The 27,009-nt window shown below is 31.6% G+C and overlaps 1 protein-coding gene and 1 long non-coding RNA gene across 4 annotated transcripts in view; one reads left to right on the top strand and one right to left on the bottom strand.

Annotated features, from left to right (window-relative positions):
• The window catches only part of rsh (Rap GTPase activating protein radish), a 49,340-nt gene extending 42,621 nt beyond the window's left edge, over positions 1 to 6,719 (bottom strand). For 2 of the 3 annotated variants that reach the window (XM_090104047.1, XM_090104045.1), the window contains exons 1-3: positions 6,685 to 6,719; positions 4,368 to 4,576; positions 2,850 to 4,259 (exon numbers count right to left, since the gene is read on the bottom strand). In XM_090104047.1, the coding sequence (XP_089960173.1) occupies positions 2,850 to 4,259; positions 4,368 to 4,576; positions 6,685 to 6,719 (1,654 nt within the window). Of the gene's footprint in view, positions 1 to 2,849; positions 4,260 to 4,367; positions 4,577 to 4,654; positions 4,690 to 6,684 lie in introns of those variants that run through there. The other variant, XM_090104046.1, reaches the window with a different exon arrangement.
• The window catches only part of LOC149906989 (uncharacterized), a 173,682-nt gene that overhangs the window by 22,096 nt on the left and 124,577 nt on the right, over positions 1 to 27,009 (top strand). The gene's annotated exons all lie outside the window — the stretch shown is intronic.

Here is a 27,009-nt window from a genome sequence, read left to right as displayed (position 1 = left end):
GAGCGGTATTTTTTAATGGTTTTAAAGTGAAACGCATCAAACATGCCTTCGTGTGTGTTACGATATTGCACAAATAATACAAATAATACGGAAAAGTGCAAAGGAATAACTTTCATCGTTAAGTACCTAACTAGATAATAATTTTTAAAACTTAGTTAGAGCAAAAAAATGGCGCACAGATTTTGTTCGTGGTGTCTCCTCCATACGTAGTAATATTATCTCAATGCATATTACTAAATTCTTGGTTAAAAAGACTTTCGCTTCGCGGCATTTTTAAAAATGGAATAGCCGCATTTTACTTTTTAAAAAAGTTATTGGACAATGGCCTATACAGACAATTTGAACAAATTAATTATTATATTAAGTAAAAAAAATGCATTCAGTCTTTTTTGATGTCATCATTAAATTTATTTTAACCTAATTAATCTAATTTATTACCTACAATTATAAATTAAGAAAATAAATTGGTACATTTTGTAAATCATATGACGTACTGGCCACTAAAAATTTAAAAAGGAAATTGTAGGTAACATAAACAAGAGCAAATAATATTCGACTTGAAACCTTTAATAAAGAACAACGAGATATGTGTGCCAAATCGGTAACCCACTGAAAGAGTGAAAGCGATTTTCTTTTGGCGCAATGCCAAAGGGCATATTGGTCTCGCCAGGAGAGCTGCCAAGTTTTGTGGACCTTTAAAATTTTAAGGCAAAACTCATATCGTACGGTATTAGTATACTGAGCTCTCAAGTTTTTTAATAAGAAATTATGTGACACTGTGATATTCCGCTGGATATTTTAATAATAATATTATTTTCCACGACCAACAAATTCTACGTAATAGTCGCTCTCACTAAGTGAATTTACAACTTCCGAACGTAAAGTTTAAAGATAATAGGTATACTACGTTAGTTTCAGCGTTGCTTACTAATGTTGAAGTTGTGTAATTTAATTTCATATTCTGTATAGGGACGCTATTTAATATCTACTGTATCTGTATTTTAAAACACATTATGTAGTAGGCACCGATCACATTAATGATAGCATAAAAAGCTACCTGTATTTTTATTGAAGTATAAAACGAAAGCAATAGAAAGATGGGCTGTAATTAATGACCTCGTAGGTAGTAAAGTGGGCGGTAAATAGGTATTTTCATTTCTTTTTTTATTGCACGAACCAGGGAGTCCGCGATGTTATTTTAAATGTAACAGCCCATTTCACGAGTTAATATTGCTTCAATCATTTTTTCATGTGTTTAGAAATATAAATTAATAATCAGAATACCGACCTATTTTTGCCAATTTGAATTTAATTTTTTATTCATAATGAGAATATGGAATAAGTACGTTATCTCATAATACGTTATTATTAATATCGAATGTGTATTCAAATAGAAAGATAATTTTATGACTGAAAAGTCGCGATGTAATTTTTTTACACATTGTTACATTGTTTATATAAAAAAAAAAACAGATTATTATGTGTCATTAATAACTAAAATCTATGTAAGTATATTATATTTTATAATATTTAAAGCAATAGGTAAAAAAATATAGTTTTACCTTAAACTTGATATCATTGTGGTTGATTATTTAGATATTTACATCCCAATGCTTTTGGTTATTTACAAACCACATTCAAAATCATCATAAATTACATTTCTATTGAAAAGATCGAAGTTCTATCAAGAAAAATGTATGAAAATAGGTATTTCGAGTAATTTTAAGACTTACCATATCGTTCCGCCGTTATTTACACACCATTTGTCATATAAAAATGTAATATTCTCTCTTCAGCAATAAAAACATTAAATATAGAGTCAAAATTCAGCGTTCGTTCGAAAATGAAAGTTAGTATATAGGTTAAGTTCACTCCTTGTAAATATTGTTGTACAAATGTCACACCTTTACACTGTTCAAAGGTGTATCACTGAACCACACATTAAATAACTAAAAAATATACGACAATATTAAAAATAGCAAATTCTATGTGATTTTAAACTCATTGTCTGGTTAACATATTCGTTGTAGCGTCAATTTGACTGAAACTGGCCTAGTTACATCGAGTCGCGATATACCTAGTCGTGTCAATGTGATATCGTAGAGGTTATTCGTTGTGTACGGCACGTCACTTTCGTTTTAGTAAACATGGCAGCGTTAGTGGGCAACAGATGACAGGGCGCGGGCGAGCGAGCCTGCGCCGGGCGTCCCAACTCATCTCATTTCGGTCCCGAGGTCCGCGCGAAAGCGCTACCAATTCAAAGTGACTCACTATTTCTCGGCTGCCAAAGCTTGTACGGATGGCGCCACTGTGCATCCTCTCAAAAACCTTCTCTACTACCCCGTTCCGCTTTCTCGGGTGAAAGCTTGCGAGTGAAAGAGATGCTGATACGAGCGTAATGATTGGTCGACTGAGAGAGGCGGATGGAAAACACGTGGTGTTCTATTGTAATCGAGTACTATGTTGTTGTAAAGTACAGATGAAAATCCCAACAAAAGGCTCAATTGAAAGAATCTTCTTTACATAATAGTAGTGAAGTTAGTGTTTTATTATGTAGTTTTTGTAAGCTATTCCTATTCCTTAACTTAATGTAGTTTACCTTTTATATATAAAGAAAGCATAGAATGTTAAATAAAAAATCTGATTATTAAATATTAATTTCTACATAGTGCTATATCGAAAAGTATTTATCAATATATGTCGCATATTAGAAAAAGTTTGTGGAAAAAAAAGTATGTATAGGCTTTAGTTTCACTGCAGAAATCAGGAGATGTCGCTTTACATAATGTAATTTTAATTCTTTTATGTTATTTCACATAACCCAAAAAAATAAAACAAATATTACTCACCCGTCTGTGTACTTGAATCGAAGAAAGTACTTGTTGTTTCAACAGTCATGGTCCCAATTGTGCCGTCTAAAATCTGGGTTGATGAATCTCGGCGACCCCTAGCGCGCATACACGCATCATCGCTTTGTGAACTTTGACGCCTAAAATTTCTGCAACGTATCATTTCTTCTGTTGTTGATTGACGTCGAAAACCCCGTGCAATGAGTATCTCTTCTGTAGTTGATTGCCGCCTGAATATGGTTCTTTCTGGTGGCCTTGCACACGGGCTCGGATCTCGGCTGGAACAAGAGCTTGATTCTGGACTTCGTGCTCGTCCCATTCTAGCACAGGATGCTTGCCTTCTCAGACGACTCCGCCGTCGTGCTGCTGATGGACTTAATTCACCACCTCCCGCTCTATCTGGGCTCAATTGATTCCTTTCTCTTCTGGATCGCGCAGCTGAATCTGGACTTAAAGAATCACGACGAGCTCTTCCAGCATCATCAGGCTCTAAAGAAGGCCGTCGCGTTCCAGGCGGACCAATAGGATCATCGAAAGCGGTAGCTTGTCTTTGCAGTCTTCCTAGCCTACGTTCTGGACTTGCTGCTGCTCTTGAATCACGCCTTGTTCGACCGCATTGTGTCGTGGAATCGCGCCTACCTCCCAAGTTAGGCGGTGTTCTACCTCCAGGTGTTGCTTGTGTAGCCTGCGTCGATTGAGACTCTTGCGTTGCTGTACTTATTTGATTTACTTGTGTGGTTGGAGATGCTTGGGTTGTTACAGTATTTACGGTAGGCACTGTTGGCGACGTTGGAGATGGTGTTACTGCAGATGTAATGATAGTTGGCATCGTCATTGATGGACATTCGCCATCTGATCGACTCGGCTCATGTACGGTAACAACCGTTACTGATGGTGGATGCGATGGACCAGGATCTGACGAAGCATCGACAAACGATGGTGGTGCCTGCATTGGGGGAGATGGTCTTCTCTTTTTATGCGTTGCAACGATTCTAGGAGGTGGGGCTACTACAGAATCACGCCTGTGGCGGTGTCCATCAACAGAATCTCTGCGTTCTTTATCATCACCAGAACCGCGTCTTTTTATACGCCGTTCTCTAGAGGGAATAATTGTTGTGGAGTCTTTTCTTTCAAAATAGTGTGGGTAGTCAGATCTGAAATCTTGGGGTGCTTTTGAATCGCGACGTTTTGACGCCATTGACTTGATGCCAGAATCTGCGGATGAATCGCGCCGCCTTCGTGGAGGAGGCTCGTGGCGCGCCCATGGGAGAGAGCGAGCCAGATCTGCTAAAGTTTCTCGTCGTGATAAAGGCGCCCTTTGACGTCTTGGGGCATTGCTTCCACCACCACCCCATTCTCGAAGAATGTCTGTGAGTTGAGCTAACGATGATCTGCGGCGGCGGGGTCCACCTAAACAAACATTTTCGTTCAAATATGAACATTAATCCAAAGTAATTTAAAATATTAATTTCGTATTCCGTATATCGTTACTTAGTAATTAAAAATATGAAATAATACCTCTTGGCTGGTCGCTATCGGGTTCTGGTGGAGAGAGACATGAAACTTGAGCAGCTGAGTCCCTTCGGCTGCCCAGCCGCTGTCTGAGAGTTGACTCTTCGAGAGTAGAGCGCGTCAGCTCGTCCCAGCCGTTGCCGCCCGCCCATACCAATCCCACTTGATGGGATAGTATCGGTAGATTGCAAACGAAACATATTGCAGTCATAGTCCTGTTAAATGACGAAACATTGTTGTTAATATAGACCACAAATAATTATTGGTTGAATTTTCTTCCATTACTAACTTACGATTTGTTATTTTTAAAATACGAATATGGATACATGGTGGTTGTTCGCGACATACTCGATACACGAACGTAAAACTTTAGATATCGCACTCTTGTTTTCACATCAGCGGTCTGATAACTGAACTGGCGACAAGATATTAAATAATAACCGCTCCCATGCGTGTCGACAATATCTATTACACCAATAAACAATTCATGGTCTCTACAAACAGTTTTACCGCTGCCACTATTCAACTACTCATAACTTAATCTCACAGAATGTGATCATTTTCTTTACTTTATAGATTAATTAAATGCTTCTCACTAATATTTAATATAATTTTTCCTAATTGAATTTAAATTATTGTCATAATATTATGGTCTTAAAACCAATGAAACGCCCAATTGATGTTTATTTATTACTGTAATATTAAATGATTTCAACACTGTGATGATAAGGTTATCATAGTCTAGAGGTAGGTTTGAGCGACCCTGCGGGAAGCATACAGAATCATCAAAACGTATTGATAAAGCTACGATATTACGTTGCCAGTCAGCGTGATGTGTTGATAAGCTTATCAGTCGTCTATTCGCCCGAATGACTACTACACTTGGCACATCTAAAAACCATTCGGCACTATGCGAATTATATTGGAAGAGACTGGTGAGGTGGAAACTTCAAATGTGCTCAATCGGTTTGAAATGATTTGTTCAATGAAGTTCAATTTCAATTTATGTTTGATACTACAGTATTGTTTAGCGAAATGCTGATGCTCTATAATTAGATTTGAGAATTGAAGGAAGATGATGATGCTTTTATGGAACCACCCAAATATGCACATACTAGGTAGGTATACTCATGAAATGACTTATGAAACAAAACTTGAAAAATAATGTTAAATAAAGTATCTAGGACGAACTTAAAGTATAATGAACTATAATTGTTCTGATATACCTACTATAATTAACATTCCTGTAATCTACGTGGTAACTGTAGTAATAAATAATAATAAAATAATAAGTGTGGTTCTCACTAATTAATGTTACCCTCAGGCCTCAACTAGCATATATTTGTAATTATTATTATTTGTCTTATATACCAACCTCTGCGTGCTCTATGCAAAGTGTAACTTAGTTCAAAGCGTGTTTTGGTTACGATGTATTGACAAAGCTATACTAAAATACTTCAGAAAATCAAATAGTGCTCGGAACAGTGCAAATACGTACCAACTGGTGAGACTAAAAAGCTTAATATCTATGTTATAAATAGATGTAAGAAGTTTTCTTGGAACTTTTCACTAGTAATCTATTAAATTAAGTAATATTAAGTAAGTAATGCTTAATTAAGTATCAATAACGTACATATTATTATATTTCTACACTTTATAAATACCTACCTATACTTACCTGATCTTATCTTAATCCTTGAAGGTCATCTTAAATGGCATGTATCTATTTTCATTTAAAATGCTTGCGCAGGTTGCAAGTCATTCCTGTCATATAAATTAGACGGCGCGTAAAGCATGGCATGCAGCATGGGTATCTAGGTTCCGCATAGCATGCATATTGTTATTTAAGAAGCCTTAACCATTAGATCATAATTTGAAAAGCATTGGAGAGTTGGCTTAATAAGCTTTTCTAACCTCAAGTTCGACATTCAGTTTAAAAATTATTTTAACATAATGTTGAAAATAAATCTTTATTTATTTGAGTTTTGAATTGAAGTTACGTGGTCTGAATAGCTTCAGTCCCTCTGTTTTGCGTGCATGAATACAAATAAAACTGAGACTGTTATATATAGCATTTTATGAAAAAATAATACAACTTTCATAACGATCTGTAAAAAGCTGTTTTAACGCTAATACTATCGAGCTTAATTCTATAATCTTATACATTGAGAAGTTTTTCATATGTTATAATTTTGTAGGTAAAGTGTATACTTTATACTGATAATTTATAAGGTGTACAAAATCATCTTAATGTGTTTGATTGTCGGTCGAACGTAAGGCTAGTTGGGCTAACATAGGGCATGCTAGGATTGACATAGGGGACCTGTAGTGGCGCAGACGAGGTGAAGGGGATTGCATCTCGCAAGCCGGGTCATGGGGGCTAGCTCACGTTACCGATATACAATATCACATCAAACACTTTGAACATCTGAAACAATAGGCATTGTATTAGACGTGGTTGTGTGTGTGAGTTTCTGGTTTCGAATGTGGATATGTGTTTGTTTTGTTGTGTATGAAGTTTGTTGTACATGTGTATCTAGTAGTTAGAGAGCAGTAGTAAAGTAGTTGTCATATTTTTTATAAGAAATTGTTTTTAAAGTAATTGGAGAGTTAAAATTTTATTTATAATGTTTTATGTAGAACGTGCAAGAGGCATTTATTAAAAGAACAGTCATTATTTATTATCTTTATTGTTCTTCAACTAGGTATTAGAGAAATTTCTTTTTTTTATTATTGATACATAATACAGAAGTTTTCTTTGCGAGTAATATGCTGCTTTCTTACGATGAAAGTAACAACGAGCGTCGCATAGCGTCAAATATGGAAATCAACTCGTATGTAAGAAGAAATTTTCTTTTGTCTTGTTTCCTTTTACCGCTAGATGGCATAGTTTTAAAAATATTCGCTGTTCATCGCGTAACTTTCTTCATACAATACGTTTCAGGCGCGGCGAATAGATGGCTCTGGTTGTGTGTTTAATTTTTCCCGCTTTTTATTTATTATGTTATTAATATAAAATAAATATTAATATTCATTTAAAATGATTATTATCAACCGCTATAATTCCGAAAATTAACAAGGAATACCGCGTAATAACATGTAATACTTCACTAACGAGAACAACTTTAAGCTTATTATTTCATAGCGAAAACTGAAGAGGTATGAAGCTACTTGAAATATGAAGTCAGTGCAACGTAATACCGTATAGAGTAGACCTAAATAGAAACACGGTATTATTCAATTGCAATTCGCACTCAGGTATTATACCAATTAATTTAGTTTCCTCCTTTTGACTGAAGATGAAGTTTAATTCCCTTTAGAATATGTTGGTTTTCAGCCTTTTCACATTTGTAACATAATACTTAACGTTGTTGATATTAAAATTATAAGGCTGTAAACTTAACCAAGTCAACAAGAATATTATGAACCTACTCCAAGAAATAATATGCACGAAGTTTTTTCTATATTATAAGTTAACCAGAGATCACTAAAAATCCTTGTTTCATAAATGTTCAGAGCGAATCTTCATTGTTTACAAACAATTTTGATTGATGAGAAAGGTTCATAGGTTTTTTTAGCAAAAGATCAACATTTAACCGATTTAAATAATAAACTGGCCCCTACTATAAAACTATAAACACAAAACTAAATTAGAAGTTAGCTAACGTGAGACGTATGATAATAAGTACGGTTTTTAATTAGTAGTATTTTTTTAATAGAACGACGACGGTTGGAGTAACGATTATCTAGGTCTATTTTAATATAATTTCAACGACGGGAAAACAATTACTATACTAATTAAAGTTTGATTTGTCTTAGATGCTTCTTAAAGAGAGTTATGAAATATGTTTCTAAGTCCTTCCATTAAAGGCTATGTCACATCTATCGAGAATTCTTTGATTGAATATTAAAACGTATTTAAAGTCGTCTTCCTCTTAAACACGATAATCCACTTGGTTGTTTGAAGTCTACGTACTTAATGTTGAGAGCTTTTTAAAGATTTTATAAGTTAATAAAATGCTCATGAAAATGTTTTTATGGATCGTGTTTGATGTAACATGTAAAATGTAATATTTCTTCCTTGCTTTGAAATAATTATAAGAGCTGTTATAAAAATACGAAGCCTCGTAGAAGGATTAATAAACTTGCTTTTATTCTTCTTCAGGAACACTTTCAAAGTTTTTATTTCTTATTCCTTTTGACTTGTTTTTTATAGTTTTAAATACATCATAAACAAATAAAAAGGCAAAGGAAATTAAGCTTACTTTGTTTGTTAGATGATTTCTACCTACAGGTTCATAGATTTAAATATATATAGGTACTTTAGTATAAACCACAGGTAATAAAATACTATAAAATAGTATACTAACATCTAAATCATGATAATCTTAATATTTTATTATCCAATCGTAGCTTAAATCAAAGTAACGTTACCTACATTGAAGCTATTCCTTATGTATATTTAAACGTTGGCTTTTTGGTTAGTTGGACTTATCTTATATAGATTCGGAGCACGTATTGACTACGTGTTGGATGTGAACTGTAAACATATATAAAATGAGGTTGACGAAGTGGCCATTGGCGAGATTGCATTTGCCAACTTTCTGGAACTTTGCATTAGAAACAGGAATAGTTCGTACATTTACTTTGGAAATACGAGAAGGTAAAGGAAGAATAGACAAGGTAACTCAAAAGAAACTTCATATTAATATTACTGTTAAAAATTACCGATATATAAAGTCAGATAAAAAAATAATTATAACTTCTTTTATACACACATTAAAGTAATCATCGACCTGGAATATTCATTGAATCAGCATACGTATGTTTCCTATCTGTTCATATCATAAATGGAGCGTCAAACAAGCTCTAATACTTGCTTTGAATCGAGTTACAAAAGCAACGCTGCAACTCTGTTCTTTGTTATAGCTGAGTCTTGTTAGTTACGAATCAGGTGGTCACTATTTAACTTTGAGATATTCAAATATTCTACTATGTGTTAAGGTAATTTTTATGTTTCGATAGAGTTGTGTTTTCAAATTTTAAATATATCGATATTAGATTGTGAAATATACTTATTTTCATTTTAATTGTGTAGAATAGAATAGAAGAAATGTTCCTTAAATAATTGTATTTTTGAACAGGACTTTCACGTGATAATTAGGACTTTCATAAGATACTTTTATCAAACATTCTCTATTTTTAGTCATAAATTGATCAGTCAACCGATCAACAATTATTTTTTTATATTTGTTAAGTCTTATTTTTGTAAACACAAAAAGCTTTTAGATCACTTTTGCATCTCATAGCCTTGTCCCTTAGGAAATTACTTGAGAAGGTTCGATATTTTATTTTTAATACGGTTCGGAGTCATTGTAAAAGAAACAAATTCTTGAGCTTGCTGAAATTTGAATTCCATGAATTTAATTAATTGGTTTTGTAGATTTATAATTATTTATCCTGTATATATTACGTAATTAACGAATGGTCATTCAATTAAAAAATGTATTGGTCACTTTATGTATCTCATGGAAAACCATGGGAAAATTTCTAAAATGGGATACCTAAAGGATAAAAATATTTTAGGTATCCCATTTTAGAACTTTATCCATTATGTATTATTCATTTCATTGTTTTTCAGATCCTCTTTTTTATTATAAAATACCTGACGATACGCAGCATCGTATAACCACAGGTATAACCTAAATTATAACAGCGCATATTAAAGCATATTATACTTAAGAGGTCGTAACGAATATATTATTATGCTTGCTAATTACCAAAATATCAGTTATAGTAATTGTGTATTACTGTAACATACTTTGATGTCTAACACAGTAATTAAGTATCAATTAATAACAGGTTTATACCTTTGTATATAGTTTAGTTTTCAGCCGTGTAGGTAATAGGTTACACCATGGTTACACCATAATGTTCTAGAGCAATTATGTGTTTCAACTGCTTTTTACTTATAATTTTGTCACCGAATTAAATGTATAATGTTCATAATAACTGTTATTGTATGTAAATGTGTAAAGTTGCACAATTTATAATAATATATGGACATGTATATCTTCTACACATGAAATACTTAAGCAAGCCAGCGGGGTTAAATACATTTATTCCGCCACAAATAATAAACAACTAAGATCGGGTTCTTACATTTTTTTCTTATAAAGTTATTAACAAGCCAGTGTCTTCAAGGACTGGAAGATACCTGAAACAAAAGATAGGATAAATTAATTTATGATACATATAGTATGAAATCAAACATTTTATGTCTTAGACTTGTTACGTTTAACGTGTTGTAAAAAAGTAAAAATAAACATTAAATAATAATACTATAATGCAATATTTAATATATTATTGCGTAGTTATTGTTACGGAGAGCAAACGGTTCTCAATAATTTACATTACATAATTATCATAAAGCGTAGCCGTAGACACGTAGCCTCGTAGCTTCGTAGCATTATCTAAAAGTCATAATATAAACTACATAATTTAAAATTATGATAGACAATACATCTACCTAATAAAACAATAAAAATTAAGTCGATTCAAATATGTTTTATAATTTCATTCTCTTCCTAAAAATACTTAACACATTACTAATCTTTCGTTCATGAAATATAAAATGATAACATATTAACTTACTCCAAATTTAAGACCTTAAATGTGTTTGTATTTGTTGTAAACTAAACAATAACCCTTACATTCGTGCGTAATATATTCTAACCCGGTTTGTATTAAGGTATAAAAACAACGAAATACAAATATTTATTTGATTTATTACCCACATAACAAATCTTTGAATATAGAGGAAAATTTATAATTAATGTCAAGTAGAAATAATTATTAAAAAAACTGTAAAAAAAAAGTATTGGATCGGTTCAAAGAAAATAAATTTTTAGGCATTGTCAGAGGTGATCTCAATATCTATATATATAATAAAAAAAACTAAGTCGATAAAATGTGCGTGCCGATAAAACTTAAAAAGGAGTCCCGACACGATAAAGGGACTTATGTGGTGTGATAGCCCTTTATCCCCCCTCGAACAAGAAAGTTCCCGTTTTAATCTAAAGGGCATGTTTTTAAAGATATAAGGGACTTTCCGACCCTTCAACTTGGAAATTAAGTGCAGTGGCGCCATCTGTTATCGAATATTTGAACTTCGGAGACTATACACTCCAATAGTCATAGTGTACACTGTACATAGTCTCCATAGTTGTGAGCCATTGCAGCATGTGTAGTAGTGGCGCGAAATTTAAATATTCTTTTATTATGGCGGACGATAATGACCAGAATACTCTAGAAGGTGTGAGAGAGAAAATATTTTCAAATTTTCTCGAATATTCTAGAGCCTAGCTCTCTGAATATATAAGAGCCCGGTGTCGCTCACCAGAATTAGTTTAATTTGAACAGCGAAAAACTTCCCCACTGAATTTCTAAACTCTTTACAAGTACCAGGAATGCCATTACACTGCCTTCGTCTGAAAATTGGAACTCCAATCATACTACCTACTCAGAAATCTCAACTCCCCAAAATTATGTAATGGAACTAGAATGATCGTAAAACAGCTATCGAATAATATCATTGAAGCTGAACTTATGACTGTACAGACAGTATTTATACCTAGAATACCTCTGATCTCTTCGGAATTGCCATTTCAATTTAAAAGACTGCAGTTTCCAATAAAATTAGCCTTTAGTTTTACAATTAACAAAGCGCAAGGACAAACTTTAAAATATTGTGGCATTAACCTCAAAGAATCCTGCTTCTCTCACGGTCAGCTATATGTAGCTTGCTCAAGAGTAGGAAATCCGAAAAATTTATGTATATATACTCCGGACAATAAAATGAAAAATGTTGTTTATAAACAAGTATTGTAAATAATGAGAAAACGTTTTCAATAAACTTTTTTTTTACTTTTTACGTCATAGTTTATTTTTTTACTTCGACTCTACCACGTCATCCCATGTCAACTCCCGGGCGAAGCCGGGTTTTTTAGCTAGTTAATCAAATAAAAGTTACAACGAGAAAAAAAATACGCGGATAAATTTTCTTTTATCTTTCAACAACTGATTGTATTATTATTTTTGATTGGTTTGTTATAAGCAACTGAACGAAATTTAAAAATAATTTTAAATGACGGATTGGTTTTATTAAAGCTAAGTTTTATTAATTTTATCTTAATCTTTCATAGAAAGGTAAATGTACAATCAGTTTTACTCAAATAAATTGAATTGAAATGTTATTATTTTCTCATTTAAAAATATTTTTTTATTTATTATTGAAAGGAATCCTTCATAACTTGTATTACAACGACGATTTAGTTTTACTATAGAAACCGTGTACAAGAATATTGAAAATGTAATTAAAGCTTATTCCTATGCTGAGCAAACAACCATCAACTGGATAGATAGATTTCTAACAATTTATTTCTGAATAAAACCATAACATAAGTATATAAAAGTAAAATGTATTCCTCGATATTTGCAAAACTTGGAAGTTGATACACATAGGGAAACTGACACTGCCGCCTATATCCGTACGTCACTGCTACGGAAAAGTAGTCATTGCGACTCGACGCATATGCTTAAGGCAAGTTCACACTATTTTGTGAATATATTAACAGATTTATACCTTACATATTCATTGAAGTACTAGTAAATTTAACGATTTTAAGGGAATAAAAATAGGTATTTGAACTAGATACTTTTGTACGCATTTTAGCACGCTGGCTATACGTATTGATCTTAGGAATGGAGTTGAGAAAATGTAGCACACAAATTAAAATGTCTAATATTTTCCACGTAAAAACACAATAATATCCTTACGAAAATTTATAAATATTATTGTTATAAGACATTAAAGAAGTGAATTATTTACATATAACCACGCATAATTGATGCTAAGATGCGCTTCGTCAACTCAGGCTTTGTTGCTTAACATTTTGCGTAGCTAATTGTATAGCAGAAATGAAGATTTCAACTTTTTTGAGCTTACCTATTACACTTACATTATAAAGCATCTTAATAATAAAATGATTATTATAGATGACAAATATACAATATAGCCGCGGTTTTATGTCGTTGCCGGAACAATTGGAAAAGGTTTCCAATTTCCTCTAAGCTACGTTTAAAGGAAATAGCCGTTTTTAGCCTTTATTTTTGGCGTTTCACTGTATGAGGACTGACATTGCAATTATTTTAAGCCTTTTCACTTCCATTTCAACCTTTCGCGGGAGTGTTTAATCATCCATAGAGGCGTGTTTTTTATTTTGACTTATTGTTATTTCAGCTTTGTGTTATTTATTTAAGAAACACTATTTTTGATATTTATATATGAAAAGGATTATGTATAAATCAATAACATTTATGCACAGATTATACTGTTCTGTGGGAATGACATAGGAGTTTATTTTTAGAGATACCTACCGAAAAGAGTCTCTATGTTGTTTAAAATTACAATTTGGCATTTCCCACGTGTATAATCCAATTGAAATAGCCCGGCACAATAGAATTGAGATGTCAAATAAGGTACAAAAATTTAATCTTTTAGTTACGAATTACAGGAAAAACTTGATGAATGAGACCCCTGGAACCTTTAAGACTTTTCTTAAGAACCTTTCAAACATCGAGAAAGAGGGTAAACACAATAATCTTCGGATTAGTCCCTTCATATACAGTGGTTTTGTACATTAATCATGTGATATATCGCCATATATTGTTGTTTAAGATTTATACGTCAGTATATGATCCTAATTTATGGATTTGCGTGAATAGTTTATGCCTACAGCTGCTGCTTGTATATTATGAATACATTTTGTACAGTTTTTTTATGTTCACATTATATATATATTTTGCATCTCTATCTGCTACGAAGTTACGAAACTGCTACGAAAAGAAGTGAATTTATATAAACACACACACACACACACACACACACACACACACACATTAAATATACATTAATAATTAATATGATTTCAAGTCACAGCAGCAGATTCATTTCATACTAGGTAGAGCTCACGGTGTCACTTGCATGGTACTTAGGTAAAATGTATATGCTTATTAAAACAAAAGTCCGAATACTTGGTTTGCGTGAAAAAGTAACAACCATCTACCTATCCATCCTCACAAACTTTCACGTTCATAAAATAAGTATTAGAAATAAATAAGACCACTGTCGTATAAATTATTTTTTTTTATTACAACCACTGAGCCATCAGTTATCAAATTAGTAATTAATACACTCAATATAAAACAACAGCTGTGACAGATTAATTGTGTCTCTTAGCTTTATTCGGAACATAATAATGGTAGCATTAATCTCTCGTTAAATATCATTTAGAGACCATCCATTTCGTAATTTATTTCAATTTCCTTAAGCTAGTCCGAATGTCTCTTTACTTTGGTTCGCTTACAATAATCCGTGACTAATTAATTACATTAAACAACAATGCTAAAGTTACTGAATGATGTAGTAAATATTTGTATATTAGTATAAGTTGGTTATATTGGGAAGTATTATGGCTGGATTTACTGCTTTTGAATATGTTCTGTTTAGCTTATCTGCCAGATTAAGTGACAAATGAATGTAAATGTACGTTAGAAAGTGTCAAATAAGCTATCAGCGACATTGGCCTTTTACTTGTATGTCATTTAAGCCTAGATTCCAGAATCTGTCTTTAAATTAAATGATTAGGTACAATATGGGTAAATACAGACATTATGCGGATGTAATTAAAACAACAACGTCCATAAAAGTGTAAAGTTACAAATAAACATAAACTCTTTTACGATAAAATGAAAAAACCGCATGCGAAATTTTTAAACCAATTAAGGGCACAATTAAGGGCGTGTATGAAAATTGGGAACCGCCTAGTGTTATAAATTAGTACGAAAATAGCAAACAATATGAGTTACCTATTTTGTCAAGCTATACGAGTATATGTGTGAAAGTTTGCAATATATAGTTAATCACTTTTCTCGTTAACGCCACGAGAATGAATTTGCATATTTCGTTAGAATATAAATGCGTTTAAATGTACAGCAGATTGCAGTTTGTGTGTGCTTTTTAAATAACGTTTTATAAATATTTATTAATTGCTTTTAGTAATTTACTATCGACGCAATTTGATCAGAGTTTCTGGTCATCGAATGACCTTTCATTATATTGACGTAATTTTTTAAACATCTTTGGAATGTAATTTTAAAAGTGATTATTATCTGAAAATTAATAATTTAGTTTCCACGAGTAAGCTGTTCAATTACCGCAATGAAATTTTAAAACTATTTCACCTCTATATCCACGAAAATATCTTCAATTTTCAACAGAGCTTTTGCTCTACAATTTTATATTTGTATCTTCTTATATACCAATAAAATATAAAGGATTGGTAAGACACAGATGAGTGAGTCAGTAAAACGGCAGTTACAGACATCTGCTCCGTGACCCACGAGCAACGGTCCTCTAATATATTAAAGTTTATAAATTAAATAAAGTTGAGAATTAATTCCGATAATGGCATCGACAAAGCAGTCACAATCTGATTGCTTCGCCACAATCAAACATAGTACGACTTTGATGTTGGGAACACAAATAGCAAACTAATGTTTAAAACATTTTGGCGAACTTATGAACTGTTTCGTTTATGAGTTTCACTGATTAAATCAATTTCGTTTTATTGGCCTTTGACTTTGGCGTCTTTACTTTCGAGTTTGTGTCGTTTATAAAATATAGATATTATAGCGTCCATTGCAATCAACAAATGTTGATTTATGTTGTTTGGTAGATATCGAAAATTACTCTGTGAAGTTTTTATTAGATAAAAGATTATGTAATATTCAAAATTACACACACGAGGTATTACAAATAGCTCACAATAAATTGTTATTTTGATGATTGAAGATAAACAATTTTTCTTACAAATCCCTAAGTTAACTCTCCTGAAATCTTTTTCTCTAAATATATGAATGGGTTACAATATAAACTTCTACATCAGACTTTCATTCATCCGAAAAAGTGAACCAGTTTGTATGAGTGGCTTCATAAATCCAAATGAAACCTGTCAAAGTTAAATAATGTTGGGGAAAGTCGTAGGATAATATTGAAAGTTTATGTATGAAGGCAATCTTTATTTTGATAACACCTTTAAAGACTAGAACCTTTGACCGTTGCTCTAAGCTGGGTCAAAAATGTTTAACTTGGGAAATGGAATTAAGGCGGCTAATAATAGGCTTTTAAGGGTTTATCCTTTTATTTCAAGAAAAACATATTTTGGACAGATTTTTCAAGAATAATGTTCTCTTGGTTTTATTAAATCTTAGCCGAGACAACAGAACATATGTTGATGTTAAAATAATTTATTTGAACGACGTAGCACGGAGCTTTTTGGTGAATGTCGATGAAATGGCTAAATAAAAAAACTAAACTTAATGCGTCCATAGTAATTGAGAACAAATAATACAAGTTACGGTTTTTCAAATATCTGAAAATAGCACACATTTAAATTTATTAAAATAGAGAATTTGTTAACATTTCTATTTGATTAACTTTTGAAGCTGCATATTTTGCTGTATTTGTATAGCTTCAGGCTATGTTGTTGATACATAAATGTTGGAGGATTAATCGTCTGAAAACTCATTTAATTAATTATAATGTATCATTGTCGTTATTATTCTAGTATGTATATATACCTACTTTTTATTCCAGGGTGAACTTGACAAGAACAACTGAGGATGAGCTATAATTATTTATAACTAGGTTTCCGCCCGCGGCTTCGCCCGCACAGTCAAAGAAAAACCCGCATAGTTCCCGTTCCCGTGGGATTTCCGGGATTGCGTCATTTTCCCGGGATAAAAAGTAGCCTATGTCCTTTCTCGGGTATCAAAATATCTCCATACCAAATTTCATGAAAATTGTTTCAGTAGTTTAGGCGTGATTGAGTAACAGACAGACAGACAGTTACTTTCGCATTTATAATATTAGTATGGATAATATATAAAATAAAATTTTCCGTCAAAGTATTCTACTAGGACCATTTTGTTCCATAAAATGGAAACAATTCCCGTAACATAATTTATAACACTCGAGAGAAATGTTCCCGACATTAATTATGTTATACAATGTCGAAATGTCACGTGTTTAAAAAAAAAGAACAAATTTTAAAGTTTTGAGTGAAATTATTTAATAATGCTTTCACTGCAGTTTTTCAGCTTTTAAGTAATAAATTTGATGACGTCAGATTTTCAATAAATAAATTTTATATTAATTTATGTAGGAAGGATATTTTTTTATCAAGGATGGCAATTTTGATCGAAGTAGCAAAGCACAATTTAAGTAATTATCGCACCATATTGCAATTGAGTCGGATGTGTTCAATTGAAAGCCTTTTCGAAAAATCAAATACTAACATAATATTCGAACTTTAAATTCAATAACGCTACTCTAACATAAAATGCGGTTAAAATAATCATACACACGATATGCGGATCGAATAGTCCGAACCTGCCCATTGAGCTTTGTGATGCATCGAATCATTTCAGTGGCTTTTCACTCTAGTTAATTAGCAACCAACTGAATATTCCGCCCAATGCAGGATTACTTTTGTCATACATACACCAATTACGGCATGAATAGTCTTTTGCAACATATATCCACCAATCACGTTGAATGGCCCCAATGCCAATTTAAACGGGGATGTGATCTTATTTTATTGATAGTGAGCCTATTGAAAAGGACTTAGTAATTAGTGGAGTCATTAGTATTCAAAGCTGTCGAACTGGCGTGCGGTCGGGGATTAAAATTTACTAGTGAATAATGTTCTTGAAATGGGAAAGGCAAATGATAGGAGTTTTAAGCTCACGGATGGTTTGGTCGGTAATTGTGTCACAGATATAGAGCAGAAATAATCGGTTTAATTAGCAATTTGTTATAAGGTGATTATGGTCATACAGTTTGGTTTAATTATGAAGTTTTTGAGTTTACGATAGAGTTTATTAATTGAAATGTAAAAAAGCTAAAAGTCACATAAAGTATGAACGCTAAACGAGCTTAATGTACAAAAGTGTGTAGCTTAAAATTAAAGTGGAACAAATATGAAGTAGCTGTTATGAAAATGTGGGAAATGTTGCAAAATATATTTCTAAAGGGCATTGCGTGTTATGAACAAAAACTTTTATCTCGTACACGCTCTTTGAAGATACCGAGCAACAAACAGGGTTCCCTAACAAATAAAACAAGTGTGGCCCTTAGGAGTTATTTACGGTACTTAATTATAGATAATAATATACTGTTATATTGTTTCATGATGTTTTATAATATTAATGAAATACAGTTTAAATTTAATCAAGAACAAATTGTTAACCAATAATGTATTTTTGATACAACATTCTTTTATTAAATTTTGATAAGTCTCCAAGTTTTGATGTAATTAACTTACAAAGTTCTTTCTCCGCACAATCTTTCGCCGTCCTAAAATACTTTGAAATAAAGTTTAACAAATTTCTTGCAGCGAAATATACTCTACACGTTTCTGTTGAACTATTTATGTAAACAGTAGGAGGGTGACGAGTTACACGACCTAGAAAGAACCTTACAAGAAAAAATGTCAATCCCCAATAGATAAATTTGCATAATAGAGGAGGTTTTATCTGAGGGTTTGTATACAAATATCTGCGCATAATCGAGTATTTTTACAATAGCAGGAAAATTTAATTCTAGTTTTACTGAATCATTCCATACATCAATTTTATTATAGGCTGGTACTTTGCAAGTGTTGGCTCTAAAATGTACCAGAATATACGATTTTGTTTGATTTATAAACTAATTAAGAGCTTTTGTAAGTAGGTATAATGTGGTATCAATCTATTGGATTTATGTATTTGAATGTGTTAATTTCATGCACAATGTAGTCAAGTCACTCCACAAGTCACTCAATCATCCGATCTGTCAGTCTATTTAGTAAATTCAATGTTTCGATTTCAAAACAAATAATCATCATTCAAACGATATTTACGTACTGTTATTTATTAAAAATTCTCGTTGCAACCATTTTTAAAGTGATACTTATTTAGGCGCGTTAAGAGTAAAATTTTAAGACGATGTCTTTGAATCTTGCTAAAGAAGTTTTACTATTGACACGTGTGCTCAGCACACACGCTCTTTTTTATAGAATGATATGTCCAGTTTTGGTTTGTAGTTTTTACTTTTGCCAAGGTACGTAAATATGTACCCGAGTTCTACAACAAAGTAAGCATTCAAGATTCCTTTCTGAAAAATATATAAAAGATATATTTTAATTCCACAGATTGGTAACCTTCTTGTAATCTGGTTATTTCGGAACTCAGACAGTAGTTATTGATCTGTCCTAAAAATAAATATCAACGAATACAGATATAACTGCAGCCATTGTATCATTTCAATTGTTGGTTTGTATTATTTGACCTGCGATGTTTTTAGGATGAAATGAGAGAAAAATTAAAAACAAAAAATTGCTTTTTAATAATGAAAGGTATTATTGTTAAAGGTGCTGATTCATAACCTTTTATTTCAGTTACCAAGACATTTATGAAAAAGATCTAAAAGTTATAGAATTAAATATGAAAAAAAAGAACAGAAACAGAAACAGGACACAGAAAAATTGCCATAAGAAATAAACTGAATTTTTGTGAAATTAATAAATAAACGAGTGTTCGCGGTTATTATGTTCCAGAACATTCCCCGGGGACAGAAACATAGCAAATATATTGCTCCCAACAAAATATAAATTGTTACTTTCAATTCCTCAAGACAAAGGTGATTCTATTGTTTTTTAAATGGAAATTGTTTCTGTCATCGGACGATACGGCAATCGATATCTTGATAGACTGCTAAGTGTTTATTTTTAGATGACTTTAAATTGATGCCATACAACAGGTATATAAAAAGGTAAGGACGGTAAGTAGGTAAATATTAAATGAGCACTTAACCAATCTATGTTATTTATGCATTAGACACTGTTACATGGTGTAAAATAAAAACGTTTTCATTTCATTCTGATTGTAACACTTGAGTAGCTATCGTTGGCCAGATTTTTGCATACTTCCAGTTTGAGACTTCTACCGCGGTTAAGGTTGCAGATTTATCAGAAATATCAGAAAGTTCCAGCCATGAAAACCAACGCTGAACTAGTTGTTGCAAATTTTTGTTGTAGAATTTTGCTGCATTTTAGAAACTAGCGACGCAATATAGTCGCGCATATACTCAAGGTTTTATTCGTTCCATTAAAATGCTTTTAGTAATTATAACGAACCATTTAGCAGCAAATAGCATAAATGGACCGCATATTTACGAGACTATACTTATATAATACTTGTATCCCGGCTTTGTTTCTTGTGGATAAAAAATATGATGAAAAATCGAACTGTGTGGTAAGTATGTACTTAGTTAAAAATAAATTGAAATATGTAGCGTGTAGCTTCCTATGATGAGCAATAGGTAAGTTATTACATTTTTTAAATATAATAGTTTGTCATCCAAATTACATAGTCTTTCTTATTAGAGCTCGTATGCGAATGGAAAACACTTCTTGTCCCTTCTTAAAAGGGTTACTAATCGAACGTTGTAACATTATAATCAATTACAAGCTGCATTTAACAAGCCTTTGTGTGATGAAGTGACTAAGAAATGTCAGCTGCAAGGGAACAACGGTTTGAGAAATTTATTTATAAAATTTACGAGTGTCTGACGTCAATGTATTTTTTTCTAGATCTAAGTACCTATAAATAGGAGTAACATATTGAAACATAAGTAGATGAATATAAGTAAATATTCAATAGAATTACTTTACCATATGAAAAGCTCTAATGTTCTCAGAAAATATTTTTGCCTGATGGAACTATAATTTTTTTGGCTATTTTGGAATTTTTATGGCATTCATTGTATATTCATTTCCTATGCTCTCGTCACTCTTTGTTGCAAATGTCATCAAAATTGGTTACGCGATTTTGGTGTGGAAGGGTAGACAGAGCAATACTATTACATAAGGGTATAATGTTAGGATGGATTACACAGAAATAAACACAAACAACCTACTAGTTCTTGAACATACTTTTAATAATAGGAAGCCAGAGTAATCCCAAGCAATCTAGAGTAATTTAGTTTAGTTTTGATGATGAAATTGAACAACAATTTGCTGTAATAAAAGTTATTTCTGGAATATTTTCATTTATTGCATAAACACCTACGAAAGATTCGCAAATAGAAAAATATAGGGAATTATGTAAATTAATTTTAAAACCAATTTAATCCTCTAGAAAGTATAATGTCTTTAAAATAAAATATAAGGTAAGATAAACTTTACAGTCTAATAGTTTTGGTAGTCACCATAGTTTGGATATATTGTAAAGGTTTTACTGTATTCGGAGCCTCTCGTAAAATAGCTTAATCTCCATTAAACCTTCTATCATTACAAAGTTTGGTCTTAGTACGTTAAATCTCTCGATAGCTATCTTGTATTTAGAGATAGCCTTCAGTGAGCTTCGATTTCTCTATTCACATGCAAATACGTCACATGAAGCATATTATGCAGTATGCACCGAGCATCAGATACTATCAGATAACTTTGAAATGCTTTGAAATCTATCGAGGTGATTTTTTGTATATTTTATCAATTCCATGGCTCAGTGGGTAATTTTGTACCTAAGTATTTTATATAACACACTTTCAATACGCATTACACTATACTTATACCTTAATTACTCATGATATTAGCTTTTTTCATTTAAACGAGACGTGGGTTGTAGTACTAGACAAGTAGTCTTCTAAATCATGTATCTAGATGAAGTTTTATACGATCCCAAGTTGACGTTTCTTAATCTTGGCTAATTTGAACTGAAAATGAGCGAGAATAATTGGTCAGGGTCTAAGTAAAAGCTTTACTAATAGTATCATATTTACTAAATACATAGAGATTATATTAAGTACACGTTTTTATGCTTATGAACATAAACAAGATATTTCTGTTAATAATACGCTTTTAGACAACGTAGCATGTAATAATAAGACAATGAAGCCTTCACATAACCTATCAGGTTTTACACGAATGAGAGATACCATTATTGAAGCATTAGTATAAATTTTAGCGAAACAGAAATATTTAGAATTTCATTAAAAGCATAATTGACTAACAAACATCCCACGGAATAGCGCGGATCGTGTTCCCAGTTTTGTATTACATGTTTTACTGCGCAATACTGGTTTTGAATTCCATTTATATCAAAACATGCCAGCTAAACCCGTTCAAAATGAAATTCGACGTGCATATTCGGTTCATTTTCTAATCCACGGTTACCTGTACATTTTAATAGAATAGTTTTGTGCATTGTTAATTCTACACACAGTTCAGATTTCTCTTATAATAGATACCTTCTACACTCCATTATGTTTCAGTTGCAGAATGATAAAAAAGCTCGGGCCAAGTATCGTCATATTTATTTAGTTTGGTTGTTTGAAAAAGGTAAGGTTTTGACCCAAGAAAATGCTTGGAAAATTTTACATGATGTATTTTCATAAGGTGATATGTTAACCAAAAAGTACGCTGCTAATTATTATTTATATCTATTGCTCCTTCTGCATTCTGCATCTTCTCAGATTTGATTTGTTAGTGTAAGTGGAACATAAAAAAAAACCACTTCAATAAGTAGTATTTCATACACAACCAACTAAGACAGAGAGAAGAGTCCGAATTTAATAATTAGATAAATCATTTCGGAAATAATCACCTAAAACAAAAATTCTTTCATAATGTACCTCGTAATGCCATTAGTACAACAAAGTTATGCGGCATTACTGTGATAGGCCAGTATGAATTCGCCTCTACTGGCCAAATTCCATTCATTATGTTTACGACATTCCTCTAATGAGACGGATTCTCTTTGACGCTACTCCGCAGTAATTCTTCATGCTCACAAAGAGTACAATTATATGTTTTGGAAATATAAGGTTATGTAATGAACAACATGATTAATGATTGTTTATATTCGCTTAAATTTTCGCTTCTTTCTCAAAGGATTTAAATATAATTTTCGTATACATGTTTGCTAAACATGTCACGGTTGTGATTTATAATCTTTTTATTTTTCGTTTTTAAAATTTATATCATCTATTTTTATCTTCTTATTTTTTTTCTCTATCTACTAACATTCACATAGATGTTATTTTCTCATTAAAGTAGAATATTGTTAAAGCAATTTAAGAACCTTCACTTCACTGAAATTGTATAGCATATAGAAATATACACATACCTTCATAGCCACGTTGAACACATAAACTGCTCAAAAAAAAAAATGTTTAAAAAATACTAAAAACATTCTAAAAGGACTAGCCATATAACTCACAAATCTTTTCTATTCAGTATAATTTTATTGTTTGCTTAGAAGCCTATAATAGTAGACGTTTACGTTACATATAATACGTTTTTATCATGTTTGGGTAAGTGTTGGGGAAACACGAAAGAAGCATTATCTTTGAAAGAGGCTCATGCATGTTTTATTTATGTATCGTAATAAGGACGAAATCCTTATGGACTTCAGAGCGGCCGTGTTAGTAGGTAAGTCGACAATAAGATGTGTCTTAATTTTTAGATATTTTTTATATAAATTACAAAAGTATAGAAATAGCGTAGCTCATACTAGAATCTAGAGTCACAAGACTTAATAGTTGAAGTATGACCATATTTCAATCAAAACATACTGTTTAAGAAATACTAAAAAAATAAATGATATTTCCGAGAAATTCAGGATATCACAACGCCAAATGATGAAAAATTGATACAAATTCTATTAAATTGTTATTATATAAGAGAATGAAATGGATTTAATAATTATTAATTGTGAATCTCGGATATAAATATAAAGACAATTTCCTAATAAAATTGGTAACGCTCGTAGTCGTAAGTCCAGTGGGAATTAAATCCGATTTAGTAACTAAATACCTGGAGAATTTAAATCAGATTAAAAATTTAGGTAAAGGATATTTTAAGACGTGAATTTCCTTTGTGATACCAAGGAAGAAGCAACATAACGGAGAGTCAGCTCAAAGCATAGCTTTGTTTAAGATCTTAAAAGCACAATGATTCTAGGTTCATCTGAATGCTCAATTCTATTTGTTGGCAAAGTAAATTTAATTAGGATGAACGAAATTGTATAAAAAGCAACGCAAAAGCTTTGTTTGAACAAAGATAACACTAAAGAGAACTGTTTAATTAATTTTTTACGGCTCGCGAAGGTCTGTGTTCTGTATTTTAAATTAATTTACCGTTATTTTCCTGTTAACACAACATTCAATTACAATGAAAGTTTAATATCGTGGTCTTTATCGCTTAGTAGATAATTACAAGAGGTTATGTTTATAAAAATAAATTATATTCAGAGAATATAATTATTATGTACAGAAAGGAAGGCAAGGATTTTAATTGGAGGTTTTAGAACTTTTTACTATTTTTTGTGATGCGTTAAAGAAAAATTCAGAAATACTTTCACTGTAACTCGTCATAGACATGTAAAGGATAACAGACTTTTTAAAAATGTAAATACCTAATTTGTTACCTTTATCTCAATATTTCCTATAAATATGAATTTAGACTACTAAAATATGGATAATCTATTCATTATGGCAACAATAGGATTGGTCTGTTCATGAATTATTGCTGAAACAAATTATTCAATAAACAAAAGGGTCAGAATTGGTCCCTTCTAATATCCAAGAATTGCCGACCCTTTTCATAAAGTTTGTATAAAAATGTACACTATTTGACCATACAGGCGATATTTCATTACCTATTGGTTAACTCTACTTATTTATTGTAATTACGTCAATACACATTCGAATTCATATTTGGATATTTAGTATTTTAAGATTAAAAATATAAATGAATTACGTTATTAAACCAGAAGTAGAAGTAGGTTGCAAAACTTAAGTTAAAATGTTAAATATAATTATGTATTGTTAAAATAATACATTTTCGATTTGTCGAGCAGGTGCTCCACAACGCCACAACTGCAATCAATTTTGTATACCTCTGGGGTTTCTAATTGCTATTAGATTTTAGGGTACACAGTTGTCGTAAGATTTATTAAGGGAAGTGAGAAATGCTCTCAAAGAGTAATTTGCTCAATAGTTTAAATGAAAAACTCTATCACGCTGTTCAATATAAAATATGTTATATTTCTGATGCGTAGATATCCAGTGATAAAAATGTTAATTAGAGACATAATAACATACTTCATTGATATGAAAATAACTCATAGAAAAAATTGTATATCATTACATTCCAATGTTACTGAAATAATTAGAATGCAATTCTATATTGATGTCAAAAGTATGATAAATCAAACATGAACATCAAAATGAAGGAAATTCGCATAGCAATCACTACTCAATCAATCAGTTTATTGAAATATTAATAGATATTTACTTTGCACCGAAAATTGGAATACAAGTGATTGGGTATCGTTTGCATAACAGAGGTTTTTGCGCAAATGAATATTTATTAAAACATACTGTGGAATTCTTAAAAGTTATGTTTAATATTTGATGTTTCGTGTATAAAGCGAGACCACATACAATATTATATTACCCGGAATTCCGGTATGTTTTTAAACAAATGATCTATAAATTACATTGGAGTATGTTTGGAATGTCCGAGATAACTACTATATGGATATTTTTAAGCATTTTCTGTGTGAAAATACATGTGGTGTTTTTCGGTTATTTTTGGGATTATAGTGTTATTTTAGGAAACACAGAGGTTAAAGATGTATTGCATTGTTTTAGTGTTCCCTTGATTACATGCAAAGAAAAAGAAAGTGAGAAAAATGCGCCTTTAATAAAAATAAATATGTTTTTCATTTAGTCCGTTTTAAATATAAAAAATATTACACTAAAATCCTAGCTTAGGTATATACATATATACTTACGTAGATATCGTGAGCCAATTTTATCTGAAATAGGATATTACAAATGTTTGAAATAGCATCGAAGTAACGTTCGTAGTTTTGTTTAGAAATAAAACAAACCAAGTTAATTAAAGTGGCCAACGATATTTTTATTTATTTATACTAGAGAAAGAATCAACAATACATTTGATGAAAGTTTTTTCAAGTTACAGTGTATTTTCTATAAGTAAATCAAATATAAGCTTTATTCTGAAAAAAATATGGGAATAGAAGTAGTTCATATACTAAACTTTTCTGTCGGTCATATTATAAAATAATTAGTTGTGAGAGTTAATAAATCATCTTTCAGTATTGACTTTGATTAAAATAACCTCCTCTTCCTCATCCTGTAGTTAAGTATATTAAATTCTTTAACTTTCACAAATTAATTTACATTAAAACGTTCATCTCAGGCTAAATTTAAAGCGTTTTCTCTAGAAATTTAGACATACAAATTATACAAGAAAACTCTGATAAATTTTCGAAATAAACATAGACGATAAAAACAAGAAATATAACCGTATATTTGTACAAATACTATCTTACCGCCAATATGGCATCTGGAAGCGTGAAATCCAAGATTATTGGAAAATGATCCGACGAAATGGTTTCCGATTTCGCGAATATCTCCTAAATCTTCTAAGAGCGGATTCCAAACGGAACTCTT

Source organism: Colias eurytheme, chromosome 7 (assembly GCF_061535395.1).
Source record: "Colias eurytheme isolate Ceu_HAF_F1 chromosome 7, ilColEury1 Martin Lab GWU primary, whole genome shotgun sequence".
NCBI lineage: Eukaryota > Metazoa > Arthropoda > Insecta > Lepidoptera > Pieridae > Colias > Colias eurytheme.
Note: the sequence above shows the minus strand (reverse complement) of the source record. Positions and strands in the feature narration are given on the sequence as shown.